Source organism: Oncorhynchus keta, chromosome 30 (assembly GCF_023373465.1).
Source record: "Oncorhynchus keta strain PuntledgeMale-10-30-2019 chromosome 30, Oket_V2, whole genome shotgun sequence".
NCBI lineage: Eukaryota > Metazoa > Chordata > Actinopteri > Salmoniformes > Salmonidae > Oncorhynchus > Oncorhynchus keta.
In genome coordinates, this window is record NC_068450.1 from 38,129,558 (window position 1) to 38,150,624 (window position 21,067).

A 21,067-nucleotide genomic window follows, 5' to 3' on the forward strand; every position below is an offset into this window, starting at 1 on the left:
TTCTCGCAATGGAATGTATTTTTGTTACACCCGGTACAGTAGGTGGCGGCAATACACCAATAGGTGTAGTCTGCAATAAAACTTTAAAGAAGATGAAGAAGATGCCACTTGAACTAGACGACAATTTTTGTTATGTCTCCACAAGGAAATGTCTGTCAGAGGGATTACTTTCTTTTTTCGAATTTGTACAACTTTGAAGTTACATCGTTATTCCCGGAAGGTCATATTTTAAATACACTAGCTTTAATACCATCGGATATATGTGTGTAATTGAGTTTAGTAGAAGTCAATTTGGCAAATGGGAAACGGATTATTCAGAGAATCTTGCCTTTCGTGGATTTGCTGCTCTATGTAATTATTCGCTGCTGTACTGTTAGCTACCAGCAAGTGATAACGCCTGATAGTTAGCTACATCGTTTAAGAAATTTGGGACCGTTGTGATAGTGACTTGAGGGAGGCTTTTACAACAAGACAACTTCTTTATTGGACGGAATACGACGGAAGTGCAAGGATATAACTAAGGTTATGTTGAAGTTGTTTCTAGCGGAAATGTTTGTTTTTTTACCATCAGCTAGCATCGAGTAAATTAGCTAGTTAGTTGACAGGGGATATCCTCGGACATTGGGTATGGTGTTGTAACTTCGTAACGTTAACAAGGAAATAACTTGCTAACGTTACCTACTTTAGATTTGTTTAACCATATAATTTAACATAGCAAGTTAACGATGCGGGATTCAGTGAATTTCAGTGTTCTCCATAGAATCTGCAAGTTGGTCGTCCTTCTATGTTTTTTCCATATTTCGGTCACTTTCATTTTTTACGTGAGGACATTAGATTTTCGTTTTGCATTTGCGAAGCACGACCAAACTGCATCAAAGGACACAGTACCGGACGCGTTTGAAACTAACCACTTTTCTGTAGACAACGTGACTACAATCACCAAAGAGTTTGGAAAATGTCCTGACACATCGCCACTGCTTGGTAAGTAACGTTAGCTGATATGTTGCCAAAACGAACAACATTCATATTTAATCAACATCAATGGTGCATTGTATGATGATTGGTTGGTAGTCTTGCCAAAGTCTCTTATCAGCAAGCAATTATACAAGTATTTAGCCATGTCTGTCAGGCGCAATCATTCATATGTTCTGATAAGGAATTAATAAAGAGCTTGGATTACATGTCCCTTAATTCTCTAACCTAATGTAAACTACACGTTCAAAGTATAGATGAGTGCATAGCCACCAGTTATTTTATGACTGCTTACCCTGTAGGGTATTTAACTTATTTATACAATAGGCCTATCTATAGCCCCACCATGCATTATTAATGCGTAGCATAGGTCTACTGCTAGTGCTCTTGAATTCATGGTTTGCTTTATCTTATTTCCACACAGGTTTGTTGTTGTTCAGTGTCCTTCTCTTTTTAATTAAAAAAAAAATCTGAGCTAAAGGAGATGTTTATGCAGCTGTGACCCTAGCTGATCTATCCTTCTGCCACAAAACCCTGAGTGCTCCAGAGGTGGGAGTCTGTGGATAACAGTGGTGTGCTCGTTCGGCCCTCAGCAGTCTTGGAGATTGAATTGAAAAGCAATGTGGTCTTGGGGTTTAGGAACGTCAATCTCAAGGTCACATTACAGAAAACAACACTAAGTAAACTATTTCATATATGTAGTATGACCTTCTTTTCCTTTTTTGTATGGCAGTTGTAATTTGACCTACTGTTGCTAAGTACTTACCTATTTGTGTAAGTCACTGGCATGTAGGAGCCATACTATTGTGTCTTTAAAGTTGCACTATGCAGATATCACTCTGCCATTTCCTGGTTGCTAACATTCTAATAGTTCACCTAATTTCAGTTTGTGACAAAACAAGCAAGTATAGTGTAGAGCAGGTATTCCCAAACTGGGGTATCCAATGCCATCGGGGGTATGCTAAATAATAAACATTTTAATTATTCACATTTTTAAACAGTACATTTTATATTTTCCAACTGGGCTATACATTTGGGTGAGTTTTTTTTTTTCTTGCCTGAGTAGCCTCGTTTATTTTTTCACGTGTTGAATACAACTGGTGTAGTAGACCTTACAGTGAAATGCTTACTTACAGGCTCTAACCGATAGTGCAAAAAAGGTATTAGGTGAACAATAGGTAAGTAAAGAAATAAAAACAACAGTGAAAAATAATAGTAGCGAGTCTATAAAAGTAGCGAGGCTACATACAGACACCGGTTAGTCAGGCTGATTGAGGTAGTATGTACATGTAGACATGGTTAAAGTGACTGCATATATATGATGGACAGAGAGTAGCAGTAGCGTAAAAGATGGGTTGGTGGGTGGCGGGACACAATGCAGATAGCCTGGTTAGCCAATATGCGGGAGCACTGGTTGTTTGGACCAATTGAGGTAGTATGTACATAAATGTATAGTTAAAGTGACTTTGCATATATGATAAACAGAGAGTAGCAGCAGCGTAAAAGAGGGGTTGGGGGGAGGCACACAATGCAAATAGTCCGGATAGCCATTTGATTACTTGTTCAGGAGTCTTATGGCTTGGGGGTAAAAACTGTTTGTCCTAGACTTGGCATTCCGGTACCGCTTGCCATGCGGCAGTAGAGAGAACAGTCTATGGCTGGGGTCTTTGTCAATTTTTAGGGCCTTCCTCTGACACCGCCTGGTGTAGAGGTCCTGGATGGCAGGCAGCTTAGCCCCAGTGATGTATTGGGTCGTACGCACTACCCTCTGTAGTGCTTTGCGGTCGTGGGCCGAGCAATTGCCGTACCAGGCAGTGATGCAACCAGTGTTGCAGCTGTAGAACCTTTTTTAAGGATCTCAGGACCCATGACATATCTTTTCAGTTTCATGAGGGGGAATAGGCTTTGTTGTGCCCTCTTCTTTTGAAACAATTACTGTTTTGCGTACAAGTCAGTGAATTCTATGCGTTACAGCTGGATGAGTCAGCAGACGTCGCGGGCCTGGCACAGCTCCTGGTATATGTTTATGGGGGGTCAATTAAGGAAGACATCCTCTTCTGGAAACCAGGATAACATGAGAGGATATTTTTTAAAGTACTGGACAGCTTTGTTTCATCAAATGGACTTTGGTGGTCAAGATGTGTTGGTATCTGTACTGATGGCGCAAAAGCCATGACCGGGAGACATAGTGGAGTGGTAACGCGCATGCAAGCAGTTGTTCCCGACGCCACTTGGGTAAACTGCAGCATCCACCGAGAGGCACTTTCTGCCAAGGGAATGCCTGACAGTTTGAAAGATGTTTTGGATACTACAGTAAAAATGGTTAATATTGTTAAAGCAAGGCCCCTGAACTCATGTGTATTTTCTGCATTATGCAATGATATGGCCAGCGACCATGTAACGCTTTTACAGCATACTGCATACTGCACTGGTTATCAAGGGGCAAAGTATTGGCACGTTTCTTTTTTAAATTGAGAGAGAAAAGCTTTGTTTTTTACTGACCATTTTCACTTGTCTGACTGCTTGCATGATGACTGGCCTGTCTGGGTGATGTTTTTTCTTGCCTGAATGATCTGTATCTAGGATTTACACACACTCTCCCCAACTATTCAATGTGTGGGACAAAATTGTGGCTATGATTTAAGAAGTTGGAGCTCTTTTCTGTCTGCCTTAACAAGGACAACACACAGGTCTTTCCATCATTGTATGATTTTTTTTGTATGCAAATGAACTCAAGCTTACGGACAATGTCAAATGTGATATAGCGAAGCACCTGAGTGAGCTGGGTGCACAATTATGCAGGTACTTCCCGAAACGGATGACACAAGAAACTGGATTCGTTATCCCTTTCATGCCCTGCCTCCAGTCCACTTGCTGATATCTGAACAGGAGAGCCTCATCAAAATTGCAACAACCGGTTCTGTGAAAATCGAATTGAATTAGAAGCCACTGCCAGATTTCCGTATAGGGCTACGCTCAAGAGTTTCTTGCCTTGGCAAATCGCGCTGTTAAGACACTGATTGCCCTTTGCAACCACGTACCTATGTGAGAGTGGTTTCTCGGCCCTCACTAGCATGAAAACTAACTACAAACTGTGTGGGAAGTGATGTAAGACTGAGACTCTCTCCAATACAACATTGCAGAGGTATGTGCGTTACAAGGACACCCTTCTCATTAACCTGTGATGAGTTATTCACAATTTGTGATGAACAAATTGTTTTATATGTAAGATGGCTAAATAAAGAGCATCATTATTATATTATTATTTGTTCCCTTGTCCTATAAGAACTCTGTCACTTCCCACGAGCTGGGTTGTGACAACACTCATTCTTATGTTTAATAAATGTATCATATAGTGTGTGTGTGGCAGGCCTACAATGATGGCAAAAACAACATGTGAGAGTGCGCTGATCCTGGTGCTAGAAGAGGGGGTACGCAGCTGGAGGTTGAATGTTTGAAGGGGTACGGGACTATAACAAGTTTTGGAACCACTGGTGTAGAGAATCATTGTACCATCTAAACTGCTTTGAAATATATTTTGCATAACCAAAGATATTGTATTTTCAGTTGTGTGAAGCTGGGGCATAACTGGAAGTAAAAGCCACAAAAACAAAACTTGAGAACGAGTCACATAGAAATGGCGCACATAGAACACATATACAGCTTCTTAGACTTGCTTTCAGTGAGTGACATATCTATAACACACTTTTCTATGTGAATTTGGTCAGGTCACCCAAAAAGTTACATATTGCCGCTTTTAATAATAAAACAGCTCAGAAGACATTGTCAGGAGAGAACTCAATTGCTGAAAACAGGAGATTGGATAGCTAGGCTAGATTTCCTTCCTATAGTATAAACCTGCCCAACCTATATTAGTCCTACGATATGATTTTAAACATGGTCTGTTTGAGCTACAGACTGCTTAATGGTGGCTGAGCTAGAGCGGACTTTGCGACACGGGCGGCTCCCAAAAACACATCCTGGTCTCACAAACACTGCTCTATCTTAGTCCCCGTGAATCACACAGACGTATGGTTGGTATCAGCGGATGCAGAAGAAATGGACAAATCCCATCTATGAAAAGCTGAAACTCTCACAAACTAGCACATGTAACCTGTTTTGCTGTGTGGCGCTCACAAACCGCACGAGTCGTTAGAACGTAAGAGGTTCTCTTACATAGAAGATCATAGGAATCCCAGGACATAGTGTCAATAATAAAATTACTTAGTTGCTGTCACAAACTCCAACCTCCACAAAGTTGTCACTGACTAGTTGGATATTAATTTCCCTCCAACAATTTCTGTACTTGTAGTATTATAAATGTTTTTTTTATTTTTTTTATCAGGGTTTGTTTGGTGGACCTTATTTGTTTTTTGACATTTGTCAATAACTGTATCAAATTACTTTGTGTTCTACTTGTAGCCCATGTTGTCCTGAAAAGCAAATGGTGAAACACTTCAATGTGAGGCTAAATCTGAGGGCAGAGAAAGCAGATTTTAATGAAAGTAGTGAAGTTCACTGTGGGAGGCCTGGGACCAATGGAGTTTTAGATTTGACATGCTATTTCCATTGGCTCCACCGAATCATCAATTATCAGGGCTATTGTAGATATGGAGCCCTGACAAAAATGTATGACCTCTCCTTTCTCGTTCTCGTCCAGTTGGCCCACTGCGAATTGAGTTCTCCAACCCAGTCAGCCTGGACGTGGTAAGGAAGGAAAACCCCAATCTTAAGAATGGGGGGCGCTTCAAGCCCAAAGACTGCGTGGCCCTCCAGAAGGTGGCCATCATCATCCCTTTCCGCAACCGCGACGAGCACCTCAAGTTCTGGCTCTACTACCTCCACCCCATACTTCAGCGCCAGCAGTTGGACTATGGCATCTATGTCATCAACCAGGTGGGTCCCTCCCAGCCGGCCCCCGTCTGCTCTCTTGTCTGCATACAGCAGGATGGAGTAGTGGGAAACGCAGGTTAAAAGGTTTTAACCAGTGAGCAAGTCTCAGTGTAGGCAGGCAGTGCCCTTTTTAAAAATGAGGCTGTCTTACTGCAAGAAATAAACAAAGGTGCTCTGTATATTTCAAATATAGGCTAGCTGGAGTTTACTGGTACCGTACATCACAGGTACTTTCGCCATATTTTATTTGGGTTTTACGCTTTTAAGCAGAATGGGTAGGCTGTGTAAAAACAAAAGGGCATCAAGCCCCCAAATTACAGGCCGTAATGGCAGCTGCCAAGTGACTTGTCTCATTGAGACGTGCTGGTAGATTTGTGTGCTTATTGAGTAGCCTAACTCTTCTGGGACAGCGAACTTCAGTCAGATTCAACCTTGTGTTGCTTGTCAGAAGCTTTTTAGTCCCTTTTTTTATGTATATATATAGTTTTTTTTTTTTTCTCCCAGTCTGTCAAAGGTTTGACGTGTCAAGAGAAAGAGTAGGCTAGCATCCAAGTAACTAACAACTCCTAAAATTTGCAGTAGTCCTTTGTGTTCCCGTATATATGGGAAGAAATCAGATCATAAAACGTAGTGCCAGCATTTGTCTCGGCGTCTGTTCTTTGTCCATTTCCTTTATTTATTCATGGTGTTTGCACAACCAAGAGACTATCACCGAACACAAATGGACGTGACGCAGAAAACGCTGAAAGCCACACTGTCTATCTCTGTCACTTGAAAGACCTGCGAGAATAGCCCGGTCTGGAAGGCTCTTTTTATCCTTTCACCTTTCTTTTCATCAAGATCCTTTATTGGAATATATGGAACACTCTTTCTTTGATGTACAACAAGGTATACAGTTGGTTACAGATAACTAAAGGTATACAGTTGGTTACAGATAACTAAAGGTATACAGTTGGTTACAGATAACTAAAGGTATACAGTTGGTTACAGATAACTAAAGGTATACAGTTGGTTACAGATAACTAAAGGAAGAATTCAACAATGGTTGTACTTCAACTTTCATGCAAAACATTTGGGGAACCTGGCCTAGACACACTTCCTGTCTTTTCTAGATCGAAAAACAGTCAGTAGGCCTAATTCGGGCCATTTTGTGATCATGTAGGTCTAGTTTAGTAGGTCTGGGAATTGCCAGGGACCTCAAGCTACGATACCATGAGACTTAGGCGCTGATATGATATGTATTGCGCTTCTGTACGTATCGCGATTTGATACTGTGATTTCTATTGCTCTGTCTGCTGTCTGCTGCAGAGAGACGAGAGAGCCACGAGAAAAACGAGTTTTGATCAATCATGGTAATGAAAGCTCTGAAAACAAATTGGATCCCTATTTGAGAACAAGCTATTATGGGATAAAAAGTGTAATTTTGTTGCAGGTACAGCCAACTAACACAAAAATAATATTCTGATATGTAACTATCAATTTTAATGTTTTACTTTTAGCATTATTGTTTAACGTGTGTAGTTACCTGCTCAGATGATATCAAGTCTGTTTTTTAATGTTTTTTTCATCAACAAAGCACAGTTATACACTAGTTTTACAGGCTCTTGGTTCAACATGCTGAATATCATGTTGCCTCTAATTAGTTTGTCTCCACAGAGAAGTATCTAGATGGCTACTAGCCAACACTTTTTTTGATCAAAGACTGACAAGTTGACCATTAGAGTAGTGATCATGATAAGCACTTAGTGCCACAAGTCGGCTCCTCAGTTTTGACTACTATAATAGCTACAAACTGGCCTGGTTTGTTTGGTTGTTATCAGTGTCAATCATTAGCCTGAGTGGTGCCACTATAGGGCCCTCTAAAATCAATTACTTTTTTTGCGTGAGTCATTAACTTTTTATTTATTTTTTTCGCTTTCACAGTTTTTGTAAAAAAACTTTTATAGAAAAACAACTAAATTGCATGTTCTAAGTCTACAAAAATGCTTAAACCACATCAGTATTTTTCCCCACTCATACAGGAGTACTTTTTTGGTTGTTGAGATTTAGCAGCACCCCTACTTCTGACGGCTATGCCTCAGAAACATGAGGCCACAGATGGGCAGAAATGTGTTTTTTCACGATTTCAGTGTGGGAGTGTGTGTGTGCTCTCATTGAAAGTGTTAGACTATATTCTCACAGGTATGGGGATTTACTATGTGAATACTGGAGTTGACCTCAAGGGTATTTGGAAATCAATCTGGTAAAAGGAAAACTGGAATATGAATACCACTGCACAGCCCAGAGTTGACAATGTGGAAATGTATTAGTTATTGGGTCATCTAATCCCATTTCACACAAAGGCTGGCCTGAACGTAGGATACCGATTGTCTATCCTTCTCAATATCCTTCAAGTCATCAATGCTGTCTGGGATAAACCAAAGTCACTTTTGAACATTTATTGACAAGCCAAAAGTTAATACGGTCATACAGGACCATATTGTAGATTAAATCTGTTCCTATTTGTTAAAAAAAATGTATCCGTTAGGTGTAGTTTAATGATCCATTTAATTACATGATTCTGTACAGATGTAGGTATTATTGGCTCTTGGGAGGCCAGTACTGTTTTTCAGCTTGAAGGCCTAATTGACTCTTTGTTCACATCTCATGCCAAGACTTGTTGCTTCCCACCCACCAACAGGTAAAGTGTGTGTCAACCAACATGTTGTAGTGTAGACTGAACGCCCCACCTAGAACGTCATGCTGAGCAAATACATGGTTCTATTTGAATATATAAAACTTTTTTATTTTATTTTTTAGAGTATACTCTACTCTTGTCTCCAACACAAGTAGTAAATTGGTTCAAGATGTCAGGCTTGACATGGTGGTGTCCACTGCAAAGAAAAGTAGCTTTAATGGCTGCTATTATACTAATGAGTCAATCTGACGTTTTCCGAAGTCGAGTCACCTAGCTATTGCTAAAGGGCCCTTCAATGCTGTTAAACACAATTATTGGGTCTTTGTTGGAATTCTACTCAATCTTTCTGTTTCTCTCTTCTGTTTCTCCTTTCCTTTCCTCTTTTTTCCCCATTATTTTTTTCTTCCTCGTTTCCCTGCCCCCTTGCTCAAAACGCCGCCCCTTTTGCATGTCGGGCGTATCTGGCCAATGGCTGTGGTCGCTGGAAGAGGAGAGAAATTGTCCCCTGCTTGCTCTGGCCAATTGCGTGACCCCATGGGCTGAGGGGTTCTACTGGTAATGTGTGCTTCATTTCTCTTTCTGTCTCTTTCTGTCTCTTTCTCTTATTACTGACTGAGAGAAATCTATTTTGGTCACATGCACTTCTGAAATCTTCTACACTTGCTTCTTTCTGTCTTTGCAAATTATCCACACCCTGTATGCAGATGATTCTGTCATGCACTGTCGGAGAGCGGGAAGCATCACTTGGTGGAGGGGAAACGACACACTCTCAAGAACAACACACTCATAGACCTCCTTAGCGGATGTTTATTTCAGACCATAGCTGATGTCTCAAAGTTTATTTTAATCAGGCATCATATTATGGCCTCTTTTTCTATCGCCACAATGTGTAACATGACATGTGACTGACAACAAAGTGCTTCAGCGGAGAACACTACTTAGTGAACATTCATTCAATTGTCGGGACTTTTTCTGCTCTGTTTAAGTGAGTTGTCTTGTATTTTTTAAATTTAATTTTAAGAACACCAGCCACGCTTTTATTTGGTGCAATCGAAACAAGGACTGAGGTCATGTTATTAGGAGGTTTCTTCTGACCCATTTTTTTTTTTGTTGAATATTTTAGCCAGTTTTGGTTCTATGGGTATCCAAGCAGACCTTTTCTGGAGGACCATCAGATCAAAGCCATTGACATATGAGACGTGTCCTTTGAGAGGCACTTCGCCCACATTGAAGGCACACTGACACAGCACGATGCTCGCGTTATTTTTATTAATTTTTATTTATTTCACCTTTATTTAACCAGGTAGGCAAGTTGAGAACAAGTTCTCATTTACAATTGCGACCTGGCCAAGATAAAGCAAAGCAGTTCGACACATACAACGACAGAGTTACACATGGAGTAAAACAAACACAGTCAATACTACAGCATAAACAAGTCTATATACGATGTGAGCAAATGAGGGAGATAAGGGAGGTAAAGGCAAAAAAAGGCCATGGTGGCAAAGTAAATACAATATAGCAAGTAAAACACTGGAATGGTAGATTTGCAATGGAAGAATGTGCAAAGTAGAAATAAAAATAATGGGGTGCAAAGGAGCAAAATAAATTAATTAATTAAATACAGTAGGGAAAGAGGTAGTTGTTTGGGCTAAATTATAGGTGGGCTATGTACAGGTGTAGTAATTTGTGAGCTGCTCTGACAGTTGGTGCTTAAAGCTAGTGAGGGAGATAAGTGTTTCCAGTTTCAGAGATTTTTGTAGTTTGTTCCAGTCATTGGCAGCAGAGAACTGGAAGGAGAGGCGGCCAAAGACAGAATTTGTTTTGGGGGTGACTAGAGATATACCTGCTTGGAGCGTGTGCTACAGGTGGGAGATGCTATGGTGACCAGCGAGCTGAGATAAGGGGGGACTTTACCTTAACTTTAGTTTTACTTGTATTTAAGAGCAATTGTCCTTTTGCCAAAGGACTCCGAGAATCACTACAGTAGAACTACATCAGCCCTGGTAACCCTGCCTTTTTTCAGCCTGAGAAGAGGAAAGAAAAGACAAACTCACCCACATGAACAAATACTATGGTACTTACTATTGAATTATATAGTAAACTCTAGTATACTATACACTGTAGTATCCCTCGATCATGTGTAATACTTACTGCTTGTTGTAAATTGAATGTTGTAAATCCTACAGATAAGTAAATACAGTGGAGTAAAAAAGTATTTAGTCAGCCACCAATTGTGCAAGTTCTCCCACTTAAAAATATGAGAGAGGCCTGTAATTTTCATCATAGGTACGCTTCAACTATGAAAGACCAAATGAGAAGAAAAATAATCCAGAAAATCACATTGTAGGATTTTTAATGAATTTATTTACAAATTATGGTGGAAAATAAGTATTTGGTCACCTACAAACAAGCAAGATTTCTGGCTCTCACAGACCTGTAACTTCTTCTTTAAGAGGCTCCTCTGTCCTCCACTCGTTCAAGGTAAACACAGGTTTTCCAGCAAACAACAAGATGCCAACACAACGTCATCAAAGACAAACGACTCTTAAGTACTGTATTGTATTCACCAAAATGTTCATTTTTAAACAAGGTCTGGTACTGTTTCTGACACGTATGCATTGTCAATCGCATTATAATAGATAGCCCCCTGGATGCTTCAGTTTAGCCTTAGTTCTGGTGTGCACTTTAGTACCTTGAGAAATGGGTGGCCAAACAACCAATGAGGACCAGAGTTTCCTACCCTTGTCTAGACACTCAACAATAAGTATTTTATTTCTACACGATTCACCTTCCAATTCTAACCCCACATTCCCTCGATTCTCACACTCTAGGACGGCGATGAAGTCTTTAACCGTGCCAAGCTCCTCAACGTTGGCTACTCGGAGGCCCTGAAGGAGTACGACTACGGCTGCTTTGTGTTCAGTGACGTGGACCTCATCCCCATGGATGACCGCAACACCTACAGGTGCTTCAGCCAGCCCAGGCACCTGTCTGTTTCCATGGACAAGTTTGGCTTCAGGTAAGCCAACACTCCAACGGATAGCCCTGGAATTGTCTTTGTCTGTTTCCAGTTCACTGCCCATAGTACCGACATGAATGAGCGTTCACACACACACACACACACACGGACGGACGGACGGACGGACGGACGGGAGTGTCCACATAAAATCTTAAAGAGCACCTGTGGGTTCTATGATGTTCTATGGACTTTGTCATCTTTTGTTGTTGAGTTTCGGATTCTGGCTGTCTTTACCTCCGTAGCTGTGTAGAGACGTTTACAGTAAGCAGTGCTTAGTGATGGGGTCAGTACTGCCATGTTCCCGGGGGGTGGATGATGCCAGCAGCACAGGTGACAGTTGTTACTAAGGATTTCCTTCTTCCTTATTGTTCACGTGACTGATCAAAACCAGGTTCTGTAAAATAGCAGGCCACCTATAAAGTGTCACTTGCCAAAGGAATTTTATTTAATATATTCTCATTTAAATTAACAAAGGCTTGTTTCTCCGTACCTCTGACAGTAAGACAAGCAAGCATTTTTATTGCTAATGCAGAAGGTGGTGTTGGAAAGCACTTAGCATATAATTTTATTTAGTAGTAAACTGTCCCTCCCTGTCCCTGTAGCCTGCTTCATCACTTACAATGTGCTCACTGGCTTCAGAGGTCTGCTGTCAGAATGGCTTAAATACTCATCAGTTTAGCCTAGTGTCACACAGTGTTCTGTTTGCTGCTCTGTTTGCTGACCGTGGAGGGGGAAGTGGACCAGTAGAGCAAACTCTAGATGGGTTCAGCTGTTGCTCTACATGTGTAACACCGTGACATGTCAGACAGGGAGGAGCTCTGTGATGCGTGACTATCTTTGTCTGCGTGGTTGATAAAAAGGATTTGGGAGCTTCTCTTCTGTTGTGATTCACAACTCTGGGCCTACACAGCTGTAGACCTTATGCTTGGCTAGGTGCTGATCTACTGTCAGTTTGGCTCTGTTGCCTGCTTCTGATGTAAGATTTAGATTGGTAAAGTAAGCTGACCCCAGATGTGACGTCCTAGTGCTGCCTTCCTCCTGTGTTACAGGTCATAGTACAGGTCTCTCGGCTTGTAACTGTGTTTTTATGGGCATACTCTCACCAAACCTTTCCCTTTGTTGCACAGACAACAGCTTGTATACTGTGTGTCAGGTTCCTTGAAGGGCATGCAGCTCACCAAGCATCTGGATTCAATATCCAACAGGATTTTGGCAGGGAAATCCGGCTCCAGGAAAGACGCCAAGCTTCCCTTGTTGGGTCATTTGTTCGATGACTAAGTCCCACAATGGATTGATGTCTTTTGTTTGATTTTGTTGATTTTCTTAATTGTGCTGACCTTTCCAATGTTAGCAATGGGATTTAAAGAATGTAATGATAGCCAAGGCTAATTCGTTGTCCGAAATAAACAGGCAAGTGAGGCAAGGCTAAACCAGGGTGCTTCAGTCTCTTGGCTCCATGTTTCCCTACAGTACACTGTACAGAGAGCCAGCATGTAACTTGCAGAAGGCAGTGATAAGAAACTGAGGAGGAGGGTTTTTCTGCAGCACCTCATTTGCTAGGCAGATACTTCCTCTTTCCTAGAACGTAAGGCACTGACTACGGTTTCTGTTAGAGCCAGAGTCATTTACCCCTTTGTTTTGTTTTCACACAGGAAACAAAGATTAAAAGCATAAATTAATTTCTTGCTGCGTTTTAAAACCTGCAGATCTAAAATACTACTTATTGTAATTTATGCTCCCCATCAGACACATTTTGTGCCTCAGTTGCACTTCTAAACTCGAATGAGAATTCACGAAGGGCATTCTATCAGCAGACGGCGCTTCTTTTCTCCCCGGAACTTCTCTCGGTGTAGCCAGCCTATTTTTCTCTGGTAAAATGCAAGATTAGCTTTAAGCAAAATATTAGAAAATGTAGCTGGCTACATTATTTTTATGATTGGCCTAAACTTTAGAAATATGATGGCCGTGCATCATCATCATCATCATCATCATCAACAACAACAAAGACCTTGCTTTTTCATTTAAAAGCTTATTTACTTGTGTGGCTGCCAACCAAATAGCGTTGCACTTCTTTTGTCATCTGATAAAAATGAAGTCATTATCTGCTGAATGTGTTGCTCTAATGTATTTTTCTGTGAATGGAAAAACTATAGTTGCACATCCCTGATCACTATTGAATCAAAAAAACAATGACTTTCACTGAAAGTTATGTCCAAATATCCCAGTATACGGTATACTGCCCAAGCCTAGTTTAAACTCTAATAAATAAATTCAAGGTTCTCCATTTATTTTTCTCTTTCCGCTCTCTCTCTCTCTCTCTCTCTCTCTCTCTGCATCTTTCTCTTGCTCTCAGATTGCCGTACAACCAGTACTTCGGAGGCGTGTCTTCAATGAGCAAGGAGCAATTCCTCAAGATCAACGGCTTCCCCAACAACTACTGGGGCTGGGGAGGAGAGGACGATGACATTTTCAACAGGTCAGAGTCCGCACAGCACAGCCACTCTCAGACAGATGTCTGTGGCTCATAGGAGGACTCCATGTAAAAAGCAGATCATTCATATTTATTGGGTAAAGTGATAGTCAAGGTTTCACATGAAAATATTTTCTTGAGTGCGCAATGTTGAAACGCCATCACATGTTGAAACCCTGTTACACGGGATGTGCGTCGTTGTGTTTCTAGCCCTACTTTTTGCATTGTTCCAACTTGCCCCCAAGCGTGCCCCTGTATGCCACTACCACCATTTGCTCTTGAAGGAAATGATGCATCAGTGAGTATCCTGTTAGCATCCATTTCAGCCGAGGTGCTTTCACAAGCAGATGGGACACCCAAACAAACTTGTCATTTGTGAGGATGTGTCCTGTCTCTGAGACACTCCCGAACACCCCCCCCTTCCAGCTATCTCTCTTTCTCCAGTTTATGAACGATGCCAACAGCACACAGTTGTTACTATTTTTCACATGACTGATCAAAACCAGGCTCTATAAAGGAGTAGTCAAGAATCAGGCAAAAAAAGAGGCTATATATAAAGTGTCACTTGCCAAATGAATCCTGTATTATTTAGTTTCTTCTTATTAAATGCACAAAGGCTTGTTTATCCTTCCCTCTATCAGTTAGACAAACAAGCATTTTAAATCACTAATGCAGAAAGCAGTGTAAAGATTGGAAGGAGTTTGGCATTTGAATGTAACTTGTATACCTTATTTGTCTTGAGTCATGTGTTTCGAATAGCCTGCCTCTAGACTATCAACGTGCTGACATGAGCAGCACTGCCTTCAAAGGTCGGCTGTCAGAATGGCTGAAATGCTATTCAGTTTAGCTTGAGGCAGCAATGCTGTGAGCGTTGGACTATTTGCTGTTCTGTTTTCTGACTATGGAGGAGGAAGTGGGGTCCAGTAACCAGTAGAGCATTTTTTTTTTTCACACTATAATTTGACTATTAGATATTCAATGTTTCTTTAGAATAAAATATATTTTTTAAATGAATTGTTTCACAATATTAAATAGTTTATAACAGGCCTTAAAATAATGTCAAAGCAACACGAACTAGGGCCTTACAGTGATGGTGAAAACGAGGGACATGTCAAATGATGCTGAATTTTGGCACTTGAGCAAGTTTATTTATTTAATTATTTATTTAAATGTATATATGTGTATTTAAAATATCAAAGGGACGGTTTTGGGATGAAATTCTCTCAATATAACATGTACTGTGCCTCGTTAACTTCTGCATTTTGAGACAGGAGTAACCCAATAGCTTCACTATAGACCAGCCAAACTGAACACCGTCTCCAGAAGTGAATTATAGATGAACTCCACACATACTGATGAATACCCAACAGCACAAGGTGTTAAGATGTTGTTTTTTGTCTCTGCTGTTTTTTGAGCGCTTGCTTGATAAGTCACCATATCCATTCTGAAAAGGATACTGTAAACAATAGCAGACAGGATGTTTCCAGACATACTCAGTTATTCACTGTGCTCTGGAAGCTTTTATCAGCTGTGACCCTGAACCATGCTACACAAACAATCAATTTCCAGTGTAGTTACCCCAGAGATTCTGGATTATAATGATGAGAAGCATGTTTTTTCTTTTTTTTTTCTTCAAAGTTGCCGGGATGTCGCGTGCATCACACTTATCAGTGCACTCATATCAACCTAAGCATTACAAAACTTCTATTAGATGAAATAAGCCTCATGTATCAAAATAGCAATTCAGTTTTATATTCTAATATAATTTGACACTCATTGCCCCCCCAAAACAAAAACTCCTCACTTGCTTAATGATGAATGATCTGCTTAGCGTGGACAGATTCTGGGCAGAGTAAACCCTCTCACTTTGCCTCTTCCTCTCTGGTTACACCTGTGGAGTTAGGCAATAGTACACTATTTGCATCTCTTGCACAGAGGCAACTGAATGAACCTGTTTTACTCCCTTTCACATCTATCCTACATTTTCTTTGACCTTTTTTAGGTTTATTTCACTGGTGTAAGAAAAATGTGCAGATTTTCTCCCAGGTGTAGAAGCTGTTGTAACTGCGTCCCACAGTGTTTTAGTTAGACTGGTGGTCTGACTCCAGCTTCTGCTGTGTTTTTAACAGGCTGAACTCCAAGGGGATGACCATCTCACGGCCCAGCGGAGCCGTGGGGAAATGCAGGATGATCCGCCACAACCGGGATGGTGGGAACGAAGACAACCCACAGAGGTGAGGTTCCAACTCCTGCTCTCAGGGGTTCTATTTCCATGTATAATGGTACCCTCTCTGGGTTTGTTCACTCCCTTTCGCGTGACACTAGCCAAATTGGATTTAATAGGAGTAAGCAATGGGTCCACCAAGGGATGTACTGATTCAACGATACGCACCGGTCCCAGATGTTTTTTTCAATCGTTTAAGATACAAGTGCATCGGTCCGTGGATTCCAAAACTGATCCAAATGTAGCATGTATCGGTCAAACAAAATCTAATCAAGTGTTTACGGGTCACTAAAATGTTCAATTCGTGTTAGGCCTACATTCTGTCTCTCTTCCAAAATCACCTTATTTTGGGACAACTGATACGTCCTCTCCTTCAGTGTCGAACTGCATGCTACTGTGTTGACAGTAGAGTTCGACCAACTATGATTTTTCAACACCGATACCGGTTTATTGGAGGACCAAAAAAGCCGATACCGATTAATCGGCCAATTTATTATATATATATTTTTTATATATATTTGTAATAATGAGAATTACAGCAATACTGAATGAACAAAGAATACTTTTACATTTTTTAGAAACTTAATATAATGCATAAAATCAATTTAGTCTCAAATAAATAATGAAACATGCTCAATTTGGTTTAAATAATGCAAAAACAGTGTTGGAGAAGAAACTAAAATTGCAGTATGTGTCATGTAAAAAAGCTAACGTTTAAGTTCCTTGCTCAGAACATATGAAAGCTGGTGGTTCAATATTCCCAGTTATTCAATATTTACAGTTAAGGACTTTTAGGTTATAGTTATTTTAGGAATTATGACGTGTCGACTATTTCTCTCTATACCATTTTTGTATTTCATATACCTTTGACTATTGGATATTCTAATAGGCGCTTTAGTATTGCCAGCCTAATCTCTGGAGTTTATAGGCTTGAAGTCATAAACAGCGCTGTGTTTCAACCATTGCTAAGAGCTGCTGGCAAACGCAGTAAAGTTTGAATGAATGCTTACAAGCCTGCTGCTGCCTACCACCACTCAGTCAGACTGCTATATCAAATCATAGACTTAATTATAATATAATAAACACAAATACGAGCCTTAAGTCATTAATATGGTAAAATCCGGAAACTATAATTTCGAAAACAAAATATTTATTCTTTCAGTGAACTACGGAATCGTTCTGTATTTTATTGAACGGGTGGCAACCCTAAGTCTAAATATTGCTGTTTACATTGCGCAATCTTCAATGTTATGCCAGAATTATGTAAAATTCTGGCAAATTAGTTCGCAGCGAGCCAGGCGGCCCAAACTGTTGCATGTACCCTGACTCTGCATACAATGGACGCAAGAGAAGTGACAATTTCCCTAGTTAATATTGCCTGCTAACAGGAATTTCTTAACTAAATATGCAGGTTTAAAAATATATACTTCTATGTATTGATTTTAAGAAAGGCATGTTTTCACTTGATGTTTATGGTTAGGTACATTACTGCAGCGAATGAGCTTTTGTTAAATCATCACCCGTTTGGCAAAGTAGGCTGTGATTCGATGATAAATTAACAGGCACCGCATTGATTATATGTAACGCAGGACAAGCTAGTTAACCTAGTAATATCATCAACCGTGTGTAGTTAACTAGTGATTATGTGAAGATGTTTTTTTTATAAGATACGTTTAATGCTAGCTAGCAACTTACCTTGGCTCCTTGCTGCACTCGCTTAACAGGTGGTCAGCCTGCCACCCAGTTTCCTTGAGGAATGCAATATAATCGGCATCCAAAAATGCAGATTACCGATTGTTATGAAAACTTGAAATCAGCCCTAATTAATCGGCCATGTAGATCAATGACTGTCAACTAGAGGTCGGCAAGTCATTTTGCATGCCGGACAACCCCAGGCAATATCAGTAGCCTACATTTGGATCGGGTTGGGGTTCACTTGTATCTTAAACTTTTTAATCGCTACTAGTCTCCCTCATGGCTCAGCTGAGGTGCCTACATAGTACGTACACCATAGACATATTTAATTTACACACACACACACACACACACACACACAGAAGTCTGCTCAGAGAGGCCCAGCTCATGAGCTCCATCAGCAGCAGATTTTAATATAGAATGGAAAAGGAATGTGTTTATGCAACAAATGATAGTGCATCGAATAATTCTCTAATCAAACCAAATTGTTTCAAACTAAAACACATCGTTCCTGTACCACATCGAATCGCCTTGAAAGAGAAAGTTGCACATCTCTAGGTCCACCTAGTTTCAGCTATATTGGTTTCACTTATCCAGCTCTATCAGATCTGTAAAGGAGAGCAGAAGAGAGGAAACAAAAGGTGTGCACAGTTGAACACTCCCCAGGCTCTCCTTGCCCTCGTCACACAAGGATCCAGTCACTACCTACTGTTTCCCTTGACGTCATTTCTCACGAACACTGGATGACTTGGTCAGCTCGGACATTCTTCTCTGTACAGAAGCAAACTTAACACTGCAATAAAAACCTCTGAAGGCATTGACGTGTAATAGAAGCCTGGGCAAACATTGACGTGTAATAGAAGCCTGGGCAAACATTGACGTGTAATAGAAGCCTGGGCAAACATTGACGTGTAATAGAAGCCTGGGCAAACATTGACGTGCAGTAGAAGCCTCAACATCCATAACAATAAATGTGGTCATTATCACACTAGGCCTCACTGATCCATCAGGGCTATTGATGATCTATTCATCAGCGGCGGCAGTTAGCTAGACTGTGTGGCAGATTACTTTTCAGTAGCACTTTGGTTAGTTTGATTGCCGTGGTTAGATTTCTTGAGTAGCGTTTAATCAAGTAGTGTATAACAAGCAACGATTTGTGTGAAATCTAGAGGAGATGTTTGCCATAGGCTACACCTTAACCAAATAAAAAAAAGACTTGAGTCTTAAACCACGTCATTGAATTGTGGTTGAGCTGTGTTTTTTTCTTTCCAGGTTCGACCGCATCGCCCACACCAAGGAGACCATGAACAAAGATGGCATAAAAACCCTGTCGTACAAAGTGGTCAAAGTGGAGAAGGATCAATTATACACCAAAATCACTGTGGACGTGGGGAAAAAAATGACTCCGCAAACCAATTAAAACCTGAACAGCCTTGACAACCAATTTGCCACTGTGGTGGATGCTGTAACCAAATGTGCCTTGACACTATAAATAATATTATGCCTTGGACTCTTTTGACCATAGAGAATGACTGCTCTAATCAGCAAACAAACATGTTCCCCAATATTCCCTTTATTTTCGGTCTTTGCACATCCGATGGTGAATTGAACTGGGATTCCAGCGTTTCCATCATAGGATCCTTAATGGAATGAGAGTTGACATCCGGGGTGGTTTCAGGCCCCCACTCTCTCTGTCTAGAGACAGCTGCTGAGACCAAGTCGTTTGTGAGCTATTTTGTCTTGAGGGGGAGGTTGTGAAATGTCTAATTGATTGTCCTATGCATCAGGGACTCACAAATAATGTGTTTTGTCACTTCTGGGGAATTTCTTGCTAAGCCTTTTTAATACCTCTGCTGAGCAGGGTTTCAACCAATCGAATGCCAAGAGGTCGGGCCAAAGATGGAACTCTGCAATTCGGAGGTCAATAACAAACGAAATCACTTTGGTTTTCTTAACAAAACCAATCTTAAAGGATTTTTGTACTGATGTTCCATCAAGATTTTGAACGTACCCCAAAGGGCCTAGAATTCCAAAAACAAATAGTTGAAACAGCCAAATCCCATGATATTTACGTTAGGCATTCTAATTCTCACTGCTAAGGGTCCTTAAAGGAAAATATTTGGGTATTTGTTTTTCGTTAGTCTATTGTTGATATAGTCCTAAAATGTTTTGCATGTCAGCAATCAAGTTTTCAAGATGCATAACTTTTGAAATACAGCCAGTATGATGCATTTTGCATCATATCGTTTTTTATGTGTTTTTTTGTTGGGTATTTTGAACTATGTGAAAAGTGTCTCTGCTGAAGCTCCCTTCCCTGTGAAGACCACCATTCAAGGTAGCCTGTAAGGAGGCCTCTCCTTAGTTGGAAAAGAGGCACCTGAATGTATTGCCTGGTGGTGTCGTGATTGTGTACCCTGAGGTAAAATGATACTGCGCTGTTGTCTATCATGAGTGTCTGGTGTTGTGATTTTTTTTTTTTAAGTCGAGATGGGGGGTCTACACAAAAAAATTATCCTCTTGTATTCATTGTAATGTGTTTAAGGAAGTGTGAGAGGGTTGGGAAACCATTTTTTTACTCTTTTTTTGGGGGGGGGGGGCCTCGATGTAGTAACCAAACCACAGGAGGTTGGTGGCACCTTTAATGAGGGAGGACAGGCTCATTGTAATTGCTGAAGCGGAATGGGGGAATGGTATCAAACACTTGATTTCTACTTGTTTGATGCCATTTAATTTGCTCCTTTATGGTTATTATTATGAGCCGTACTCCCCTCCGCAGTCTCATGCCACCACGGGTCCTTATCGTTCCTCATATACATTGAAAACTACACAAGATTATGAGGCATGGCATTGCACATGTACAGTTAATCTTATTGAGGGGAAAAAGCCATTGCGATTTCTGACTGGAGACTAGATATAACAGAGTGATTGTCTGTCCATACTTAGGCTTCCATGTTTGCTTCTTAATTCTGTCAGAAGAGGAATGGCAATCAGCCCTTGAAGAATCTGTAAAATGACAGCCATTTCTGCCTTACCCAAATAAACTTGAAAATATCAATGAATTGGTCAACTTTGAAACATTAGTAGGAGATATGGGTGTACATTAACCGCTAAAGCTAA

At 40.6% G+C, this 21,067-nt stretch overlaps 1 protein-coding gene across 1 annotated transcript; it reads left to right on the forward strand.

Moving 5' to 3' along the window:
* The first annotated feature begins 84 nt into the window (after positions 1 to 84).
* Positions 85 to 20,440, forward strand: LOC118363533 (beta-1,4-galactosyltransferase 1-like). The gene is made up of 6 exons (XM_035744482.2): positions 85 to 981; positions 5,633 to 5,868; positions 11,374 to 11,561; positions 13,915 to 14,037; positions 16,161 to 16,265; positions 19,223 to 20,440. The coding sequence occupies exons 1-6, from the start codon at positions 726 to 728 to the stop codon at positions 19,368 to 19,370; spliced, it is 1,056 nt and encodes a 351-aa protein (XP_035600375.1). The 5' UTR covers positions 85 to 725; the 3' UTR covers positions 19,371 to 20,440.
* Positions 20,441 to 21,067: the final 627 nt, after the last annotated feature.